Source organism: Myotis daubentonii, chromosome 6 (assembly GCF_963259705.1).
Source record: "Myotis daubentonii chromosome 6, mMyoDau2.1, whole genome shotgun sequence".
In the NCBI taxonomy this organism is placed as follows: Eukaryota; Metazoa; Chordata; class Mammalia; order Chiroptera; family Vespertilionidae; genus Myotis; species Myotis daubentonii.
The window spans coordinates 6,690,413-6,711,515 of record NC_081845.1 but is presented as its reverse complement, the minus strand read 5'-3'; the positions used below and the strand labels follow the sequence as shown (position 1 = coordinate 6,711,515).

Here is a 21,103-nt window from a genome sequence, read left to right as displayed (position 1 = left end):
CACACAGGTCCCGCCTTTCTTTAGCTGAGCGGGGGCTGTTTCCTGTACTCACCACACCGCCTTCTCAGCAGGCAGCATGTCATTCCTACTCTGCACGGAGAGCTGACAGCAGTGACACCTGCCGCTGCCACCACATGCTGAACTTTTGGTTGCGCTGTTGTAGGGTGTGTGTGTGTGTGTGTGTGTGTGTGTGTGTGTGTGTGTGTGTGTGTATGTAATGGAGTATCAGCTTTAGAAAACAGTCTGACATACAAATGCTGAACTATTTTGTCTTGGAATTTGATCACGTGGTAAAATAGCCAGAAAAAAATTAAAACTTACCTCCGCCACTTCCTTTTGGAAAGTCAACGTCATCTGGGTTCTGCCGTAAGCAAAAGGCCCCTCTCTCTGAGAAACATTTTCAAGCCACTTGATTATGAGTGGAGTCGACACATTAAAAGGCAGATTTCCAATAATATGTACATTTGGAGGATCTGGTTGGCAGGAGAAAAACCAACTTGAAATGATTTCATCAATATAGTTTGAATATAATTTTAATTAAGTGTAAAAGTCAAACTAAATACTAATAGCATCAAATAAAAATATATGAAAAATTATGGTTGAGTATATTCCACACCATTTATTCTTCAAAAGCAATGTTTTTTTGTTTTTTGCCCCCACAATCAGCTTTGAATTAAGGAAAAAAATTCTACCTAATTCGCATTCAGTCAGTCAGTGAAAGTCCTCAGATTTTTGGCTTCAGAAAAAGATACAGTAAGAACTGCTGTGAGGAAAAAGAGAATTTGCTTTGGACATGAAGAGGTCAAGGTGCCTGTGGGCCCGAGGAACCTGCAGAGGGTCGGGTGCCCGGAAGCGGACACAGCCTCCAAGTGCCTGCGACATGCAGGTGTCCGCCAGGGAAGGGTCATCCGGACGGATCTGTAGCAGGAGACGCCCGAGGAGAAAGAGCTCAGAAACAGGTGAGAGGAGGGAGAAAAAATAACCACCAGCAAAGGAGAGTTAGAGACAGCTCACAGCGATGCAAAGGAGAATCAGAGGGCATGGCCTCAGGGAAGGCAGGATCAGCCACCTTTCAGAAGAGAGTCAGTAACAGTCAGAGGAACCGGGAGAACTGTCATAGGCAGGGGACACTGGGGAGGTCACTGTGGTGGGGCAGGCGCAGGCAGGTGCTGAGAAGAGCAGGAGGCGTCGGAAGGCGGAGAGGGCCAGCACCAATTACTGCAGGAGCCTGGCCACGGAGGCCAGACACATGGTGGCCGCTAGATGGGGGGGGGGGGGGGGGGAGGGGGCACCAAAATCGACCCTTCCTGTGTTCTACGGGGTTTTAAAGGCAAAAAACAGAAGCGCTGGAACACAGAGGTTCTCAATAAACAGTGCTGTGAATGAGGAGTGCCTTGGTTGGTCACTGAGTGTGAACACAATCGAAACGAAGGTAAAAGAAAGGCTGGGTGTGGCTTGGTTCACTAAAACCCTTTCTTTTTTACCATTTGGAAAAAGTAACACCTTATAGTCCATCTCATGTGCTATCATAAATATGACACGTTTATTTAAATAGAACCTAAAACATTTGAAAAATGGGACAAATAAATAAGAATTAAGAAAGTAATAGATTTTATATTTTGGAAGAAAGTAGAAAAGCAGAATAAATTACAATACATATTACCTATTAATTGTGTTTGGATAATTTTTAATATAAATATATAATAACATTTGTAATATATAATAATAATGTAAGTATTTCTACCATAAATAACAACAAGAACAACAAAAAGAAAAACAATCCAAAGTCACTTACCATCCTCCCACTGTCGTTTAAGACTTTCTGGAAAAGCCCTTTCGACCTTAAATGTCAACACATCTCCATGGACAATCCTCAGTTTCCCCGGTGCTGCATCAGAAAGCATCTAGTTCAGAAAGGTCAATAAAAGGAGCTCATACACTTTGTCAAATACTGGAACTATTTTTTTTACTTCAAATCTATGCATTATTAAATCGATCTGAAAGCCAAAGACTAAGTGTGACTGTTAATGAACTCAAGTTCCTAGTATCAACCGCAATAAACTACAGTGGCATTTCACTTTTAACATATGAATGACGGGACGGCAACAGATTAAAGTATAAAAACAGCTTACCATTTAACATCTATTAACGAAATTTTGACCCTCAGAATGACTTGTATTTCTGTATAGATTTAGCAAAAACTCAACTCCTATAAGTTTTTAAATTAGAAAGCATCTGTAATATATTTTTTAAAAATCTTTATTGTTACAAGTATTACATATGTCCCTTTTACTCCCCCACTGACTTCCTCTAGCCCAGCCCCACCTCTCACCCCAGGCCTTCACCACCCTATTGTCTGTGTCCATGGGTTATGCATAATGCATAATGCATACAAGTTCTTTGGTTGATCTCTTTCCACTCACCCACCCACCTCTGCCTTCTCTCTAAAATTCGACAGTCTGTTCCATGCTTCTATGTCTCTTAATCTATTTTGTTCACTAGATTCCACATATGAGTGAGATCATGTGATACTTGTCTTTCTCTGACTGGCTTATTTCACTTAGCATAAAACTCCCCAGGTCCCTCCATGCTGTTGCAAATGGCAAGAGTTCTTTCTTTTTTACAGCTTAGTATTCCACTGTGTAGATCAGTGATGGCGAACCTTTGAGCTTGGCGTGACAGCATTTTGAAAAACCCTAACTTAACTCTGGTGACGTGTCACATATAGAAATTTTTTGATATTTGCAACCATAGTAAAACAAAGGTTTATATTTTTGGTATTTATTTTATACTAGGGGGCGGGGGGGAGTGTCCCTCAGCCCAGCCTGCCCCCTCTCACATACTGGGAAGCCCTCAGGCGTTGACCCCCATCACCCTCCAATCACAGGATCGGCCCCTTGCCCAGGCCTGACGCCTCTGGCCTAGGCGTCCGGCCCGGGCAGCGGGGACCTGCAGTGGCAGCGGGGGGTGCCGCGATCTCGCGGGCTCCGCCCCTGCCCCTGCAGGAAGCCTCTGGCTGAGGCGTCCGGCCCAGGTAGCGGGGACCCACAGCTGCAGCGGCCCCGCGATCGTGGGCTTCGCTTTAGGCCCAGGCAAGGGACCCCTAGCTCCTGGGACTGCCAGCTTCGACCGTGCCCAGCTCCCATCGCTGGCTCCACCCCTACTTCCTGCTATCACTGGCCAGGGCGGCAAAGGCACCTGATTCTCCGATCATGGCTGGGGGGCAGGGCAAAGGCGGCCCCAGGGCCGCCTTTGCCCTGCCCCCCAGCTCTTAGCTCCCCCCTGGGTTTCCAATCACTGTCAGTGGCAGGGGGCTTCTTTCTGCTTTCCCTTTCGCCTCCCTGCATTGTGCCTACATATGCAAATTAACCACCATCTTGTTGGCAGTTAACTGCCAATCTTAGTTGGCAGTTAATTTGCATATAGCCCTGATTAGCCAATGAAAAGGGTATCGTCGTACGCCAATTACCATTTTTCTCTTTTATCAGTATAGATATTTAAATGCCATTTAACAAACAAAAATCAACCAAAAAAATGAGTTCGCGTGTTACCTCTGACACGCGTGTCATAGGTTCGCCATCACTGGTGTAGATGTACCACAGCTTTTGTATCCACTCATTTGCTCATGGACACTTGAGCTGTTTCCAAATCTTAGCTGTTGTAAATTGTGCTGCTATGAACATAGGGGTGTATATATCCTTTCTGACTGGTGTTTCTGATTTCTTAGGATATATTCCTAAAAGTGTGATCACTGGGTCAAATGGGAGTTCCATTTTTAATTTTTTGAGGAAACTCTATAGTTTTCCACAGTGGCTACACCAGTCTGCATTCCCACCAGCAGCTTATAACACATCCTTGCCAGCACTTGTTGATTTGTTGATGGTAGCCATTCTGACCGGTATGAGGTGGTACCTCATTGTCATTTTGATTTGCATCTCTCGGCTGATTAGTGACTTAGAGCATGTTTTCATATGTTTCTTGGCTTTCTGTATGTCCATTTTGGAGAAGTGTCTATTTAGGTCCTTTGCCCAGTTTTTGATTGGATTTTTGTCTTTTTTTGTTAAGTTGTATGAGTTCCCTGTAAATTTTGGGGGGGATGTATCATTGGCAAGTATGTTCTCCCATGCAGTGGGCTCTCTTGTTATTTTGTTGATGGTTTCTTTTGCTGTGCAGAAGCTTTTTATTTTGATGCAGTCCCATTTGTTTATTTTCTCCTTAGTTTCCTTTGTCCTAGAAAATATATTGGTAAAGTATTGCTATGAGAGACGTCTGAGATTTTGCTGCCTTACAGCCAAGCCATCTGTAAGTTCGTATCACGTTAAGTGCCTCTGTATCCAACACAAAACTTGATTCTTGAAGTTCTTGGTAAATAAAACCAGATGCAGCCCCTGAGCTTACAAAGTGTAAAATGCAGGAATGAACATAGTCAATTAGAACAAACATCGCTCAAGTGGATTACGAAGGAAGAGGTGACCCTCCTCCACATTAAGTCTCAGCTCAGGGAGCTCAGAGAACCTCAGCCCCAATTCAGGGAACTCTGGCCTTGAGCACCCCTTGGTCTTGCTTCTCTAGCTCAAGCCAAGCTAATTTTCTCCTAACTCTCTCCTTGCCTAACCCAGGCAACTGACGGGAAGGATGAAAGAAGCATCACCGAAGCCAGTGAGAAGGCGCGGACCACCTCTGGGCCAACACTGTGCCTTGCACATGCTTCTCTGTAGCTTAGATCACCCTGTATCACAATTGTGTGTCTGCAGGTTCTTCCCCTGTTACAATGCATGCTCCGGAAGGGCAGCACCTGTTTCTTTCTTTTCTTTTTTTTAAAATATATTTTTATTGATTTCAGAGAGGAAGGGAGACAGCGAGACAGAAACATCAATGACGACAGAGAATCACTGATCGGCTGCCTCCTGCACGCCCCCGAATAGAGATCATGTGCCCTTGACTGGAATGGAGCCCGGGAACCTCCAGTGCAAAGGTGGATGCTCTATCCACTGAGCCAAACCAGCTAGGGCGCACCTGTTTCTTATCTCCCACAAGGTCCCCGGCAGCTACAACAGCACAGAGTGAGTACTTCTGAGGTACTTGATAAGTGGGTGACCAGATGGCATTCCGTTTTTTGTAACACTGGAAACTTCCTTGCCTAGCCTGCGAGATCTGGGGTTCCATAATTTGTAAGGTCAATTCGCTGGCAAAGACTTATTTCACTGATAACAGACAGAATTACACAATGTTTCAGAAATACAGAGTTGAATTGCCTATATTGGTAAGAAGCTAAACATTTAAAGTTTGGGAATCAACTAGTTTAATATACTTAGCCATGCACTTCAGCAAAAATGATGTGCACCTCTGATATTAAAATATATGGATTATTTTAAATCACCACAATTTGTTAAAATTTAATTTGATGATTACCAGACACTAAATCTTAGAAAATGTAATCACCTCAATATACTATAAATAAAAAAGGAGATAGCTCTCTATGGAACAGGCTCTTACTGACAAAAACTGTGTATTTAATGATAGCATTTACTGTCAGTGAAGAACATTAGAATTTTTCTATAATTGTGCTTCACAGAATTAAAACAAAACAAATTAGCATACCAAAAACAAAGAGGCAGAACTAAAAGCCTACGTTTCACAACGTCAATATATTGAAAGTAGTTAAGTAATTAGTAATTAAGACTCAGACAAAACAAAACAATGCAAACTAGGCTCCTTGGCATTAATTTACATGCTCTGATAACTCAACCATGTTTGAAATGTTCATTTTTCCACACTGACACACTCAGCTGCATACCAGGAAGCTGATGTAACACATTTACCTTCCTTTCCTAGGTTCAATGTTGCATTCTATCAGGTATGTTTTGATTTCCCTTCAGGCTGAAGTCTCCTTCAATGACAAACCAAACCCTTCCATTCTTCACAAGGCCTACCTCCCCCATGACTACTTGGTAGCCCGATCTTCCTCTTTCTCACTCCCTATTGCAGAAGGGATGAATGCTGGCGTTCACACCTTTATGTGAAGGGTCTATGGGGGAGAAAGCTAGCAAACTGAAATGGTATGACTCTAGACCAGTGGTTGGCAAACTGCGGCTCGCGAGCCACATGCGGCTCTTTGGCCCCTTGAGTGTGGCCACGAAGTTTCAATCGCACTGTACGTGCGCGCCCGCACGTGGTATTTTGTGGAAGAGTCACACTCAAGGGGCCGCAGTTTGCCGACCGCTGCTCTAGACAATAGCCTGGCACACACACGATGATAGTCAGCAATGACAGACTTTCTAACTAACCACTTAGAGAGAAGACTGTTTCATTATCATAATGTTTGGAAATGATGGAGGAGTAGGAAAGATCAGTCATAGCCCCTCAATGGTGCCTTACACTTCAGAACTCCAGAGGTCTTACCTCTGCATACGCTCCAGGCACAGCGGACTATGAGTGCAGGCACTTGCTTACAGCCAAATGAGTACCTTTACAGACATTCTCAAATTGTTCTATCTAGTTTTCAATCCTAAATTCTTCCAATGAGAAGTAAGCTTGGAGCAAGCATGTCAAACTCAAAGCTAACATGGGCCAAATAAGCAAGGTTTAAGTTTATGTGGGCCGCAACAAAAAACCAAAAGCTTCAATTTTCATAGAAACGTGTAGGTTTATTTCAATAGAGACAATGCTGAATATAAAGGGCTGAAATAAATGAGGAATTGTCAACATAAAATAACAACATTTTAATAAAAATTAATATTTTTTTCTTGAACATTAACTTACCAGACACCGAATAGCTGCACAAATTAATAAGCATAATGCAAGTAAACCTGTTTTTCTTGTTCTCCAAAAGTGAAATATTTCCTGTTTGCGCACACCAAACAAGTCAGTCCAAGACTAGTACCATGGCATTTGGCTGCTAAAATATTTGCTGCTAGTATTAGTGGAGAGTAATGGTGCACCTGTGCATAAGTCGTGTAAGGGAAATGAATGCAGCACAATGATAATAATCAATCATTAGGGAACGTTGTAGTTCGTTATTAATAATGCTATATAATAAAAGTGTAATATGCAAATTGAACGGCGGAATGACCAGTGGGGGGGAGGGGCGGGCGGGCTGGCAATCAGGCAGGGCCAGGCCAGCCAAGGAGTGTGCCAGGGGGTAGAGGGAGGGAATGGCGATGGGGGTGGAGGGGCAGCAACCAGGGGCACAGGAGGGGCGGTGGGAGGGGCCAGCACCGTTCCCTGATCGCCTGACCAGTTGCCTCCTGCAGAGGGAGGCCAGATAGCATCAGTAGGACATCCCCAACTCTCGGACTGTGAGAGGGTGCAGGCCGGGCTGAGGGACCCTCCCCACTCACCCCCCCTCCAGTGCACCGACCTCTAGTTATGTATAACAGGATATTGTAAAAATTAAGTTACAATTTTTATTAAAAGATTTCTTACATACCGTTATATTGGCTGGGCTGCAAAAATATTTGTTGTGGGCTGCATAACAGACCACAAATTTGACATGCTTGGCTTAGAGTCAAAGGACTCTTTAAATCCTAGAGATGTTAGCTCTCATGACCAACTTACTGAATCACAGAATTCTGACTCTCTAGGGAAGTAATTATACCAAGTCTCCAGGAGAGAAAATGGTTTTCCTGGTGTTAGGTTTTGTAAGGGGGACATGGCACACATAACGGAGAGCGCCTTTCCTAAAAGGAGGGAACAAAGGCAGAAGTATTCTGCGTGTGGCCACTAAAAACCTCTCCTCTAAGGAGCCAAGGTCTTGTGCACACTTCCTGCAGGGAGTGGCTATGGCCCACCGAGGTACTTAGTTGGTGATCTAATTTGATGATGAAAGAATTTATGTAATTCTTGGAACTTGCGTACAATGATAAATTCCTTGAGAACAAAACACTGTATCAAATAGCCATCTTGCACGTTTTATGCCACCCTCTCTTGGTGAGGGGCCTCTGGCAGCCAACACTGCCCGGTGGGCTAAGCACTGGTCACAGCTCAGCACCATGGTCTTCCTGACACAGTGAGAATCCCCATGCTGTGAAATACGGCTGGGCTAACTGTCAGGCAAGCTATATGAGAATAAAAAAAAAAAAACTACAATAGAGGATATGACAGGAGAAAATACAATTTTTATTCTTATATAGAATACATAGAAAAGACAAATGCCATTTAAAAAAAATTCAAGACGTTACAATAGACTTTTTGAGGGTGAAGATTACAGCATGATTTCCAAAGGTCAGCTTGCTTTGCTTTTTAAACAGGACCAGAATACATATAGTAGAAACTCATTTACTCAGCCTCATGAAGGAATTAGATGTTTGACTTACTACGTTTTCTATTCAACGAGCGTTTACTCCTTTAAGTGTTAATATTTCTTAAAAAGACATATATGGAAATCTTTATAAACTATATGGCACAATTCTCTTCTTTAAGGCAAGTACAATGAACCCAATTTCACCCTTTTCTTGATGGCTTCTTCATTTCTGCCTGTAGAGTAATGGCCTCAATGGTTATGACCCTTATGACTGTGCTTTTCCCCCAGTTTTTATATTTGCTTTTTATAGCTGTTCTGCCACAGTAATAACTGTTACTTCTTGCTGTTGTCAGAGGGTCTGCTTCGAGCACTGACCTCTATACCTTTAACCTGAGGCGCAGTGGACCGGGAAATCACTCTGCTGTAAGCTATCTTTTGTTTACTTGTTGTTTTTGTCTACGTTATGATTAATATGGCTATAGCTACATCAAGTAAGTTACATGTACAAAATATATAATCATCTTATAGCAGAACGTCAAGCAGTCTTCCCTTTTAAAAGTTTGGTAGAGATGAAAGAATTTCAACATTTTATCATCTCTGATTAAAAACAGCTCCTTCTGCCAAGATGACTATATTATATTTTAAGTCCCTGTACAGGATGACGAGAAGGAGTAATTATAACAGCAACCACTGATTGGCTACTGCAATATATACCAGGCTCTTTACATAAATTCCTGTCTTATTTTTGCAATAACCACCCAAGGTAACTATTATTCCCAGATGAAAAAGCTGAAGCTAAAAAAGGTTCAACAATAAGCTCGAGGTCACAAAGCTAGTGATACACCTGAGATTTGAACGCCAGCCTATTTGAGTCTCCATTCTGTGAACTTTCCACTTTGTCAAGTAGAAATAATCACTCTGTTTACCTGTTATAAAACCCAGAGATAATACTAACAATAACCACTGCCTTCCTATTTCCAAAATTCCACAAAATAAGCCTTTGATTTAAAGGAACTGCTTACCCTGGACAAGATGGACTGTAAGGGAGCAGATACACTCTTTTGCCTTAAATAAACCAAAACAGTTGAAACAACAATATGCAGACATTGGACATCAGAGAGCACAGGAAAACCTGCAGATCCAAAAAGCTCAACGAACCCCACGAACAAGAAACATGAAGAAAATGACACCAGGCGCATCATGATGAAACTGCTCAAAACAGATAAAGAGAAAAATATAAAGGCCAGAGGAAAAAAGACAGAGGAGCGAAGATAAAGATGACAGATTTCTTGTTAGAAGCAACATATGAAGACAGGGGAACAAAACCTTATGAGTAGTGAAAGGATGCTGCCAGGATGTGTTTCAAAAAATGAAGACAAAACAAAACACTTTTCAGACATATAAATGCCGAAAGATATATTACAAACAGATTTACACTATATGAAATGCTGAAGAAAATCTTTCAGGTAATAGGAAAATGATACTAGATGGAAAGACACACAGAACAGTAATCTCTTTAACACAGAATTGACTTTTAAAAGAAAAATCACATTGTATGGTGAACTGTGTAACATATGGGGAAGTATGACAATAGCATTCAAAGGAGAGAAGTAGACTACTGTAGGTTTGTATGCTAACACTTAAAGATACACTGGGATATGTCAAGACATATACCACACACCTTCAATAAAGCACTAAAATACCAAACAAAGCGCTGTAGCTATATAATAACCTGGAAGAAAATGTAGGAGAAATTCTAAGCCCCACTGTTTACACAGCACTGAGGATTTTTTTAGTCCAAAGAAATAACATGACTTTTCTCCTATACCTCTTTCCAGATCAGCACCTCCTGATCAATCCTTAATTAACAGGGGTGTATAAAGCATGAGGTTAATCATTTAATTGATTAATTATATAAAAATTTGCACTAATTGCTTACTAAATATGAAGTATTCATTTAATTCTCACAACAGTCCTATGGGCAAAGTGACAGAGAGATAAGTACCCACCAAGGTCACACGACTAGTAAATGGTAGAGCCTGAAGTTGAACCCAGAGAATCTGACACTCGAGTCTGAGTTCTTCACCATAAAACTGTTCTATAATGCTTTCACAGATTAGAGATGTTTTCCTCCTTTACAACATGTGGATACTGAGACCTACATAATCACCATGTTCTTTCCTCTAAGCTGCCTCTTGATAATATTATAAGAATTGAATTAAGCTACAAATGACATACTTTCAACTAGAAGACATTTTATAAATTATTACAATTTCTTTAAAAAGTAATTCTATTAGCTTAGAAGTCACTAAAATGGAATCCTTAAAACAGATCGCTCTCCTCCTGCTTGTACTCGGTTTTATGATTAATTTAGTACTTCGAAAGGAAAGTGGTTTTACATATTGAAACATTCTTTACAGGAAAAAGAAGTCTATTTGATATTTTAGTATCCAACATTTCTTTTTAAGGCAAACTCCCTTCCTGCACACAAGGCACCAAGAATCATGCTTCTTCTACAGCAACATGTAAGTCAAATATACATTTTTTGCAAAGTAATTTACCTTGAAATTAACCTACGTATATTTAGAAAAAGGGCACAAAACTTTTTGATAGTGAACGCTACACAATTATTCACTTTCACTGTTAAATGACACACTTAGTCAGTTAATCGGATATATACACAGATAGTCAACCTTCTTATTTCCTGAGTGAGGCATTACTGAGCACCCGCTATGTGCCGGGCACTCACTCACATATGGTACAGATGCAGCAAGAAACAACAAACCCGTAAGAACACAGAGATAGTGTCAGATGACGGCAAAGTTAATCAGACAATAAAGCAAGGTGGGTTAGGAGTGCGGGGACTTGTGGGGAGCACAGCTGAGATAAAAAGGGTGCAGTTGTTTTTTTAAAGCCTGTCTTCGAAGATCTTTAGTTGAAATCAGAGAGAATATGTGAATTAAGATGGGGAAGGCCGGGGAGGGTTGGGGGGCAGGAGGTAGGGGGGTAAGAGATCAACTAAAGGACTTGTATGCATGCATATAAGCATAACCAATGGACATAAGACACTGGGTGATAGGGGAGGCTAGGGGACTGTCTAGGGCGGGGGGATAAAATGGATACATATGTAATACCCTTTGTAATACTTTAAGCAATAAAAAAAAAGAAAAGAAAAGAAAAAGAAAAAAAATAAAATAAAATGTAGGACATTGCTATCTCACTATGCAAAAAAAAAAAAAAAAAAAAAAGATGGGGACGGACAGAAATGTGATTCACCTCCCTGCCCAATGAGAAAGAATTGCATGTAATATTGGGTGAAATTGAGGGTTAAGAAGTCTCTTTAAGAGCCAAATATCAGAGGAGTAGTCCCTATGTCCAAAAAGGGCTAGATGATTAAGCCTGAGAGAATTATGTAGTGCTGTTCAGTTTCTTTTTCTCATCGTATGATCGCACCCAAAATAATATCCCCACTTCCACTTCCAAATGAGATACAATTCTTAAAATAAGAAAGCAGCTCAAAGCAAAAATTCAATATTAAATTTCACATGTGATCAAGGAATATGTACCACACAATATCCACAAATAAACTTATAAGTCTGAAATCAATTCTGTCAATAAAGACTGGCAAAATTAGATCCAAGTAAATATCGGGATATAGCACAATAGTAAGAAAAAAAATCACTAAGTTTCTTTTAAAAATCAGATGCACGCACATACAGCCCTAGATTTTCAAATAAATTTTCTCAGAGTGTTCTGGTAGAAATTAAATATTTTCCCACTGATACACATACACGTAAGTATTAGAGTGCGCTAATTTAAAACCAACTGTTCCTCTGGTATGAAAATAATCATGGAGATAATTTGACTATTCTATTGGACTCACCTTTAATAAATTGCTAAAGGCTCTTTAAAGTTTTAGTTTGGGGGAATCAAAGGCCCTTCAGTAATTAAGGGTCCCGATCACTGGCCCTAACCGGATTGGCTCAGTGGATAGAGCGTCAGCCTGCGGACTGAAGGGTCTCAGGTTCCATTCCATGTACCTTGGTTTCGGGCACATCCCCAGTTGGGGTGTGCAGGAGGCAGCTGATCAATGTTTCTCTCTCATCGATGTTTCTAACTCTCTATCCCTCTCCCTTCCTCTCTGTAAAATATATTTTTTAAAAAAAGATCACTGTTTGCCAATGTTTTTAAAATGTATGTCCCTTCTTTTTACAATTTTTTTAAATCCTCACCTGAGAATATGTCTCTACTGATTTTTAGAGAGATAGGAAGGGACAGAGAGATGCAGGAGGGGGCCAGGGAGAGGGAGAGAGAAAATACCTGACCCGGGATGGAATATACAACCTAGGTATGTGCCCTGAGCAGGAATTAAACCTGCGACCTTTTTTGGTACACGGGACAATGCTCCAACCGAGCTATCTGGCCCGGGCTGTCCCTTTTAATTTTAAATCTGCACCTGCTTTCTTCACTTCCCACCTATTTGTTTTAATTCTTTCCTTGAAAAGATCAAAACAAGTTTATCCTCTCCCCGCCAACCTTGATAGGTGGCTTTGAATTCCCTCACTCAAGGCTTCTCTGGTCTAGCTGAAAAGTGCCCAGTTCCTTCAAGTAATTCTCATGCAATAACAGTACCGACTGTTTTGAAGATGCACGTATCACTTCATTCACACCTCATCTTGAATCAATTCACAAAGTGGTACTACTCCATTCCTTCACTTTAAAAATGCTCTTCTATGAATGCCTAAGAGCGTAACTATTAGTCTCTCAGTTAAGCCAATGTCTTCTCCATCTTCTGCTTGTAGAAATAATTTTCTGAACTAACTGAAGCTCTCAGAAGTCATGCTGAGTCATTTTTACCATTACTTATCCTTATTTATTTTTCCAGGGATGGGCCATAACGCCCGCAGATATTAGATTTTTAGAAAGGTGACACAGAACAGTGAGTTTGTTTCGTGTTTTTATAATAGCAGGTTCATTCGATCCTGGTCAACGGACCACGTGAGGATGCGTTAGAAATGTGGCCTTCTCGGCCTCCGGACAACGAATCAAATCTCTGGGATGGAGCCTGAGGACTGTAACCGATCGAATCCTCAGGGACGGCGGGGCTTAAGTCTTGGCCTAAAGATTTCAATTGGGTTTTTAAAAAGACACTAAGCATCTCACCTGCAGTCCAGGAAGGAAGCGACTGTCCTTCTCCACCACCAGAAGCTCAGCAGCACCGGCATTGAGAATGGATCTGGTGACTCCCCCTGGCCCGGGGCCTACTTCGTACACATACGCATTCGTCAGATTGCCAGCTTTCCTCACAATTTTATCTGGAGAAAACAAAGTCTCAGTTATCTGGATTATCTTGGCAAATTTTAATGTATGGCATTAAAAAAAATAATCAATATGAATTCTTATCAGCCACTACTTCATCAACTAATCCTTTTTATACAATATTAATGCCAATTATTTAACTCTCAACCTCAACCCACACACGGTGGCCATTCATCATTCTATCTCATCACATTTGAAAAGTACCAGTCCTTTAACAAAGAATAGGATTACCGTGTTCCTCCTCCAAACCAATCATTTCCTAGAAGAATGGGCTGGTTCAGCATGTACCGCTTAACACCTGTTGAGCATCGCACATTTGAATGGACAAGACTAGTTTCACATTCAGAATTTTCAATGTTGCTATTTTAAGATCCAGAAGCAAAAAGTGCTGGCAGTCTCCATTTTTACCTCCCGATCTCTGGTTGCTGGACAATAGGGCACTGGCAACAAGTTCCTAGATCAAAAGACTTGCAGAAATTGGGGTTCTTGGTCGTTTTCAGTTAGACGTTAAATTTAGCAGTGGAGGTTTTTAAGCTTTGCCAACATTCGAGTTGATATGGAAAAGTTAACATTTAAAAATATTAATCTACTTCTTAAAGTTAGCCGACCTTAAGAAATCATGGAAAAGCAGATTATTGGGGATTCAATGCAACCAATTATCACTCTGAAACACAACCCGCTGGTATTACTGACTGAGCTACTAAAACCCAAGCAAGGGGGCCACCTGGCAGTGTCGGCAATGCAGTCACTGAAAACAACCAGCACTTCCTGGCAGTGTTCCCGGACACCGTCTAGTCCCATGTTTGCGTCTGTTATTGAGAACTGACCTCTGTAGGCTTAGAGCGAGAAAGGCTCTCATCCATCGCAAAACAGCTTTGTCTATTAAAGGTGCAGGAGGGGCTCAGCACCCGCTGGCCGTCTGTCTGGCACAGGTGCTTCCTATGCTTTCTCACCACAAATCCTCACTGTCCCACTTCAACTCCTCTGCGCTTTTCATCTCCCTCGCCTGTTGTATCTGAACAAGGTCATCTAGAAACCAAGGGGAAGAGCAGGGGGCTCCAGCTCAGGTGTAAATTCCAAAGCCGATCCTGGCTCAGGTTCGGGCCACTGCCTCCCAGAGGGAACAGAGGCGATACATTGAGCACAGGCATGATGGAGTGAATTAATATTCTCTCTCTTAAAAGTGGAGAGCAGCGATAGCAGGCAGGGCAGTGCCTTCTTCAAGTACAAATGCCATCACAGAGGCACAGGTGAGTCACAAGGCCTGGGTTCAGTCTTCTCTGCTCCCACTGAGCTTCTCACCTCAGACAAGTGCCCTAATGTCCCTTCATTTTGGTTCCCATAGAAGACAGGAGAGTATCTAGATTCTGGAATTTACTCCCGGGGGAGAATAAAAGGCTCAATGAGAAAATACAAATGAAGAAATCTTTTAAAAATATAAAGACCTACACTTTCAGTCCTGAGAAGGGTGCTTTATACCTAGAATGTGGCTAACGACTGGCAGAAAAGGCTGATGCTGGTTACTGCCAGAACCAAATAACTGTAGCGGTGGGTCTTGCTGTAGGACCTTCCTTCAATCAACAGATTAAAAAACTGAAGCAGAATTAAGCTATTTTACCCCAAGTCCCATTTACTTGTGGCAGAATAAAGGCTCCAAGCCCAAATAGAACTCCTTAGTTGTGCTTTGTGGACGGTACTTGATTGAACTGAAAATGAACTTTTTGGGTGGGATGCACTGATCTTTTCGGCTTCCGAAGAGGGGCCAAAGAGAGTATCAAAACCTCAAAAACGGAATGTGCTCCGACAGTGACATCAGCGGACACGTGTCATCGGTTCCTGCAGCCTCATCCTTTGGAAGGGAACATCCCTAGGAAATGGTGGTGGTTAAACGGATGTGCACACGTGCAAAACGCATGCAACTGTGCGCCTCGCACGGGTGACTTGCATTGTGCAGCCGGAGCGGGACATAAACTTACTAAAACCTCAGCCCCTTGCGGGGAGGCCTGGCCCTTTTCACTCCGACTTCCGGCTCCAGCACCTGCAGGGCTTGTTCGATATGCATTCCCCGAAGGAGTCCTTGCGCCCTCGGGGACTTCTTAGATGCAACAAGTAAACGTTTGACACTCTTTTGCGACAAGTTATTGATAATAATAATAAAAAAAAAACACAAAAAAACTAACCCTGTACAAATCTAAACTCGGGTAACTTCGCGCGGAAAGGTAACCTAGCCGGCACGTGCAACCCCATTTCAGTGTCAACGCAGCCGATTTCCACCACCCACACCCGCCTGCCCCGGCACCGCCCCTGCTCCCCTCGGGGCTGCGTCGCCCGCCCGCCGGCCCGCAAACGCCCGAGCGCGGGTGTCCGAGGCCACAACGCGTTGCTCGCGTCTGCGGGGCGCGGGGTCTTTAGCAGCAAATGGAGGAAGGGCCTGACTGCGGGCCGCGTGTACGTCTGGGCCTGACCCCGGACACCCGCGCCCCGCGCCCCGCGCCCCCACGGCGGGGGCAGCCATCCACCTGTCAGCCTCAAGTCCAGGAGGAAGTTCTGGGAGAGCTGCTTCGCCGCCTGCAGTTTGAACAACTTAATGATTTCTCGAATCGTGGGCAACGGCGGGAGACGGAAAGTGCCGAGCGCACCGGAGGCCGCCATGCGCCTCCGCGGGGCCGTCAGAGCCTCACGCGGACCTTCCCCCGCGGCTCGGGACGCTCCCGGCGGGGGAGGAGCCTGCAGGACTTTGGCCCGCCTCCGGGCTCACCTCATTGGTCGGCAGTATCCGGGCGGAACTGGAGCGCGGACAGGAAATCCGGGCGCTCTCAGCGCGCAGGCGCAGTGTGCAGCTAAAGGCGGTGCAGGTAGGGGTCCGCTGTTTTCCGCCTCTCCGGCCTGGGCGGGGCGTTGACTGGGTCGCGGAGGGGATGCGCGGATTCGTGCAGCTCAGCAAGCTGCCTGGGCTGACTGGACGTAGATGGACGTTCCTAATAGTTGCGGGGAAGCTGGTGATTAGAGATAAAACTGTTGGTTGCTAACAACTCTCTAGCCGGTTTGACTCAGTGGGTAGCGTGTCGGTCCCGCGTTGGATTCTGGTCAAGGGCACGGGGTTGTGGACTTGATCCCCAGGGCCCCAGTAGGGGGGCGTGTAGGAGGCAGCCAATGGATGATTCTCATCATTGATGTTTTTCTCTCTCCCCCTCTTTCTGAAATCAATAAAAAATATATTAAAAGACAGCAACTCTGCCTTATGGTTAGATGTTTATAGGACCTCTGCACCACAGGGCGGATGGCAGGTTTCTAACTTGTCTCAGCCTTAGTTTTTCCATCTGTTAAGTGGACAGAATGTCTGCCTTAAAATTGTGAGCACTAAACGAAAGAGGTCGCTCAGAACCTCGTGCAATGCGTGGCATATGGTAAACCTGCAATCCAGGGCGGCTGTTGCTTCTATAATCACCCAGCAGGTGCATGTGCCCAGAGGGTTTAAAAAACTGTCAGCACGGTTTGCTAGGTGAGAAGTAGAATCAGCTCTTCCGCCCCATATGTAATACCTTAAATCAATTAAAAAAAAAAAAAAAAGAGCTATATACCAGGAAAAAAAAGTATACATCAAAGAGAAAAACTTCCTTGTTCAGTACATGAGACTTTAGGAAGTGTTTTGTGTATAGTGAATATTTGTTTTTGAACTTTTACACTGAAGTAAGTAGAATAAGAATTACTAGCCTGAGTTTGGAGCAGAGGAAAGGAAAACTCAGGTCATAACTTAATGAAATCAGAAAATTGTGGGACCCAGATCCAATCTAAGCTTCCCGACTTGCATGATGGCTGCTCTTGCTATTCGTCTGCTTTGCATTGAGTATTGGTTGCCACTCCTTGTTTACTTTCCCCAGTTTTCTTATTGCCCCTTCACGCTTAAGTATTCAGCCTCTGCTCGCAGAACCGGAAAGCCAAGGACGAAAGGGAAGGGACATAATAATACTAATAATAGCCAACATTCAATGAGCTTTTCCCAAAGTCCCAGACTGAGTGCTTTACAACTATTACTTCAGTAAGTGTCACAAAACATAACGTTTTGCCCTAGGCTGCTGCACAGCTAACAAGAGGTGGACTCAGGATTTGAATCCACAAGTCTGTGTCCAGAGCCTGCTTTGTAAGCAGTGCAGGCAGTGTAGAGAGGTCATTTGATTTGCCTACAATGCTATAGAAAAAAGGCTCAAATATGAGTTCTGTCTCTCCATTATACCAGAGAAAACAACAAAGCAAAGAAATATCAAATCTGTCTGATAGATAGGGTAATTTAGCTTTTCTAATCCTTTTTGCAAATTGCTGCATCGATCACAAGTGAATTTTAATTTTTTTATTTTACTTCTCAGAGTAGTAAGTTTAAAATAAAGCTAATGGACAACCAAGTAACTATGGGTATGACATGGAAAACCCAACCACCTTCTGTTATAGCTATTTTAGGAGGAACTGTGAGATAATCTGACACACCTCCTAGCTTTAGGAAATTGGGATATGACTCCCATAGAGGTAAGGTGATTTGCCCAAGGTGGCATAGAAATGTAGGCAAGGGCCTAAACCAGCCGTGGGCAAACTACGGCCCGTGGGCCGGATCCGGCCCGTTTGAAATGAATAAAACTAAAAAAAAAAAAAAGACCGTACCCTTTTATGTAATGATATTTACTTTGAATTTATATTAGTTCACACAAACACTCCATCCATGCTTTTGTTCCGGCCCTCCGGTCCAGTTTAAGAACCCATTGTGGCCCTCGAGTCAAAAAGTTTGCCCACCCCTGGCTAAACTCTTGATTCAGAGCCCTCATTGTAACCAAAGCATACTATACCTGAGAAGGCATTCACTTGCAGTGATAGTCATTGTTTCCTTCAGTCCTCACCATGGTCCTCTGAAGATCGGATGATCATCCTTATTTGACTGTGAAGAGAGAGAGCTGGGAGCATTTGACTTTCCAGGATGCACAGCAAAATACAGAGAGAAGATTTAACCTGTTTTTTTTTTTTCTTTTCTGAGTTCTGATCTCATGGGCCACACACCTCAAGTATTAAAATTTTAAGTTAATTATTTAAGCAATATATGTTAATTTTATAATGTTATATAAATCTATGATATAAATCTGAGTAAACTGTAAGTTTACAGTTTCCATGGGACTATCTTAAACACAATTAAAATAAGTATTGAAGTATGGTAGCAATCATCTCAGGTAGAAACTGTAGTTTAACATTAACTCTGCTGTTTGGCTTCTGTACTTATTTGCTTTAACAATAGAAAAGTTACTTTGATTTTCTGAATTGTATAAATCATCCCATTCGATTGAATACCCTATTGATTGTAATGTGAATATCCCATTGATTGTGATCTTACTGGTTTTAGAAAGCAAATTCCTCTGTACCGGGGAACCAGGACAGCACAATTATCCCAAGACCCGAGGGTTCCAGATAATGTGTCCCTGTCAACTCAGTGGTCCCAAGACCCGAGGGCTCTAGATAATGTGTTTCTGTCAACTCAGTGGTCCGAAGACCCAAAACTATAATTAATCTTTGTAGATAACTAACTAATCGGCTCGATCTCGCTTCTGTAACTGCTTTGTGCAAACCAGGGCCCTCATTCCAAACCCTGGGATGTAATCAATAGCTTTGTGATTTTTGCCTATATAAATCTGGTGTTGCAGCCATCTTATCACTATGAGATTTGGGAGAGCGAAATGCCCCCTCATAGTCCCGGATTTGCAATAAATGTGACTCTTTTTTTTTTTTTTTAATATACTTTACTGATTTTTTACAGAGAGGAAGGGAGAGGGATAGAGAGTTACAAACATCGATGAGAGAAACATCGATCAGCTGCCTCCGGCACACTCCCTGCTAGGGATGTGCCCGCAACCCAGGTACATGCCCTTGACCGGAATCGAACCTGGGACCCTTCAGTCCGCAGGCCAACACTCTATCCACTGAGCCAAACCAGTTAGGGCAAATGTGACTCTTTAATTCAACTTCTTGAGGTGTCCTTCTGTGATTCGCGGGGTACATTACAACAGTATATGCAAAGCTACAAACCAACACAAATGATACACAATGTTAAATCACTGCTCTTTATGCTGATTGGCAGGATTCTTTTGTAAAAAAGTTCAGTACTGTCCAGCCGGTGTTGCTCAGTGGTTGAGCATAGACTTATGAACCAGGAGGCGATGGTTCGATTCCCCGTCATGCCTGGATTTCGGGCTTGATCCCTAGTGTGGGGCATGCAGGAGGCAGTCGATCTATGATTCCCTCTCATCATCGATGTTTCTATCTCTTTCTCCCTCCCTCTCTGAAATTTAAAAAAAAAAGTTCAGTACCAATGTGCCATGTAATAATTGAATTTTCTTATCAGTTTTCTGGATCCAAACTAACACCAAATCTTTGTGCAGAATGCTTGCCATTGTCTCTTGCCTTTCTCTTAAAGGAACATAGAAGCCACATAATAAGTCTGCTTGGGTCTCTTTTCATTAGGGTGGAAACAACTGAAGTGGAATTATTTGGCACGAATGTCATCCTTAATACGCAGGTTGCATAGCAACAATCAAGAGAAAGTTCACATGGCTCAGAATGTGCCCACATGAACTCCTTAAAAGATGAACACCAGCGTAAAAAAACTAACAAAATTTTAAAAAGAACAAAAACACATTTCCATGGAGAATGTGGATTCCTAAGAACGTGTCCCCAGGTCTAAATATGAGAATTATTGTCTTATACCATGCCATCTTAAATAGTCAACATTTGCGAGGTTATGACCTATAGACAAAGCAGTTTCCCATGTTACTTCCCTTTATTCTCATTTGAGTCCCTCATGGAGGTTTACAGAGATATTCAGTGAGCACTGCTACAGGGCCAGTGAGGGTGCAGTCGAGTCTCAAACTCAGATCTTCTGACTATATTGTACCTCTGGTATGTGTTAAATAATTGTTGAACTGAATAAAAAAATTCCATCTTAGGAGAATCTTCCAAGTTTTTATAGTTCTTGAGATCTAATTTTTATCATCATAAATATCTGATTCTCAGTCTTTTCATTTTCAGAAAATTATGCATTACTCCCTACAAAGCACATGCAGTCAGCAGGGGGTGCGTTAATAGTGTATTTCACATATTAATGCAAATGGTTTTATCCCTGAAAAGAGAAGTATGCAGTTTCATCAGTTTTGAAGCTTTGAAGTGTCTGCTTCATCTAGATATAGATTTTAATATGCTAAAATATTATAATTAATACAGAAATTACTAGCTCCACCTATCAGTGAAGATGAAGAATTACAAGTGATTCTAAGTGATACTAAGGTAGAATGCACAATTCTAATTTGCACAAATCCCAGAATGGTTATATAGGAAAATTACTTATTATTATTTTAGCATTTATTTTAATGTAAATGAATATGTGGCTTCATTTGGTATAAGTAATTTAGTGCCTACTTATAGAGAAAGTGCTACTTCTAAAAGGTTGTCATTTCACCCGTTCCCTGAAAGAGACAGGAAAGCCACAAAGAGCAATATTTTCCTGCCACCTGG

General features: G+C 42.4%; 1 protein-coding gene and 1 long non-coding RNA gene across 3 annotated transcripts in view; one reads left to right on the top strand and one right to left on the bottom strand.

Moving 5' to 3' along the window:
- TFB1M (transcription factor B1, mitochondrial) overlaps positions 1 to 16,281 on the bottom strand; it is a 38,443-nt gene extending 22,162 nt beyond the window's left edge. The window contains exons 1-4 of one of the 2 annotated variants that reach the window (XM_059699990.1): positions 16,081 to 16,281; positions 13,406 to 13,557; positions 1,796 to 1,904; positions 322 to 473 (exon numbers count right to left, since the gene is read on the bottom strand). In XM_059699990.1, coding sequence (XP_059555973.1) covers positions 322 to 473; positions 1,796 to 1,904; positions 13,406 to 13,557; positions 16,081 to 16,213 — 546 coding nt within the window. In that variant the 5' untranslated portion in view covers positions 16,214 to 16,281. The remainder of the gene's footprint in view (positions 1 to 321; positions 474 to 1,795; positions 1,905 to 13,405; positions 13,558 to 16,080) is intronic. The other variant, XM_059699989.1, reaches the window with a different exon arrangement.
- The window catches only part of LOC132236765 (uncharacterized), a 46,152-nt gene continuing 41,321 nt past the window's right edge, over positions 16,273 to 21,103 (top strand). The window contains exon 1 of the long non-coding RNA XR_009453355.1: positions 16,273 to 16,416. This is a non-coding gene — a long non-coding RNA (uncharacterized LOC132236765). The remainder of the gene's footprint in view (positions 16,417 to 21,103) is intronic.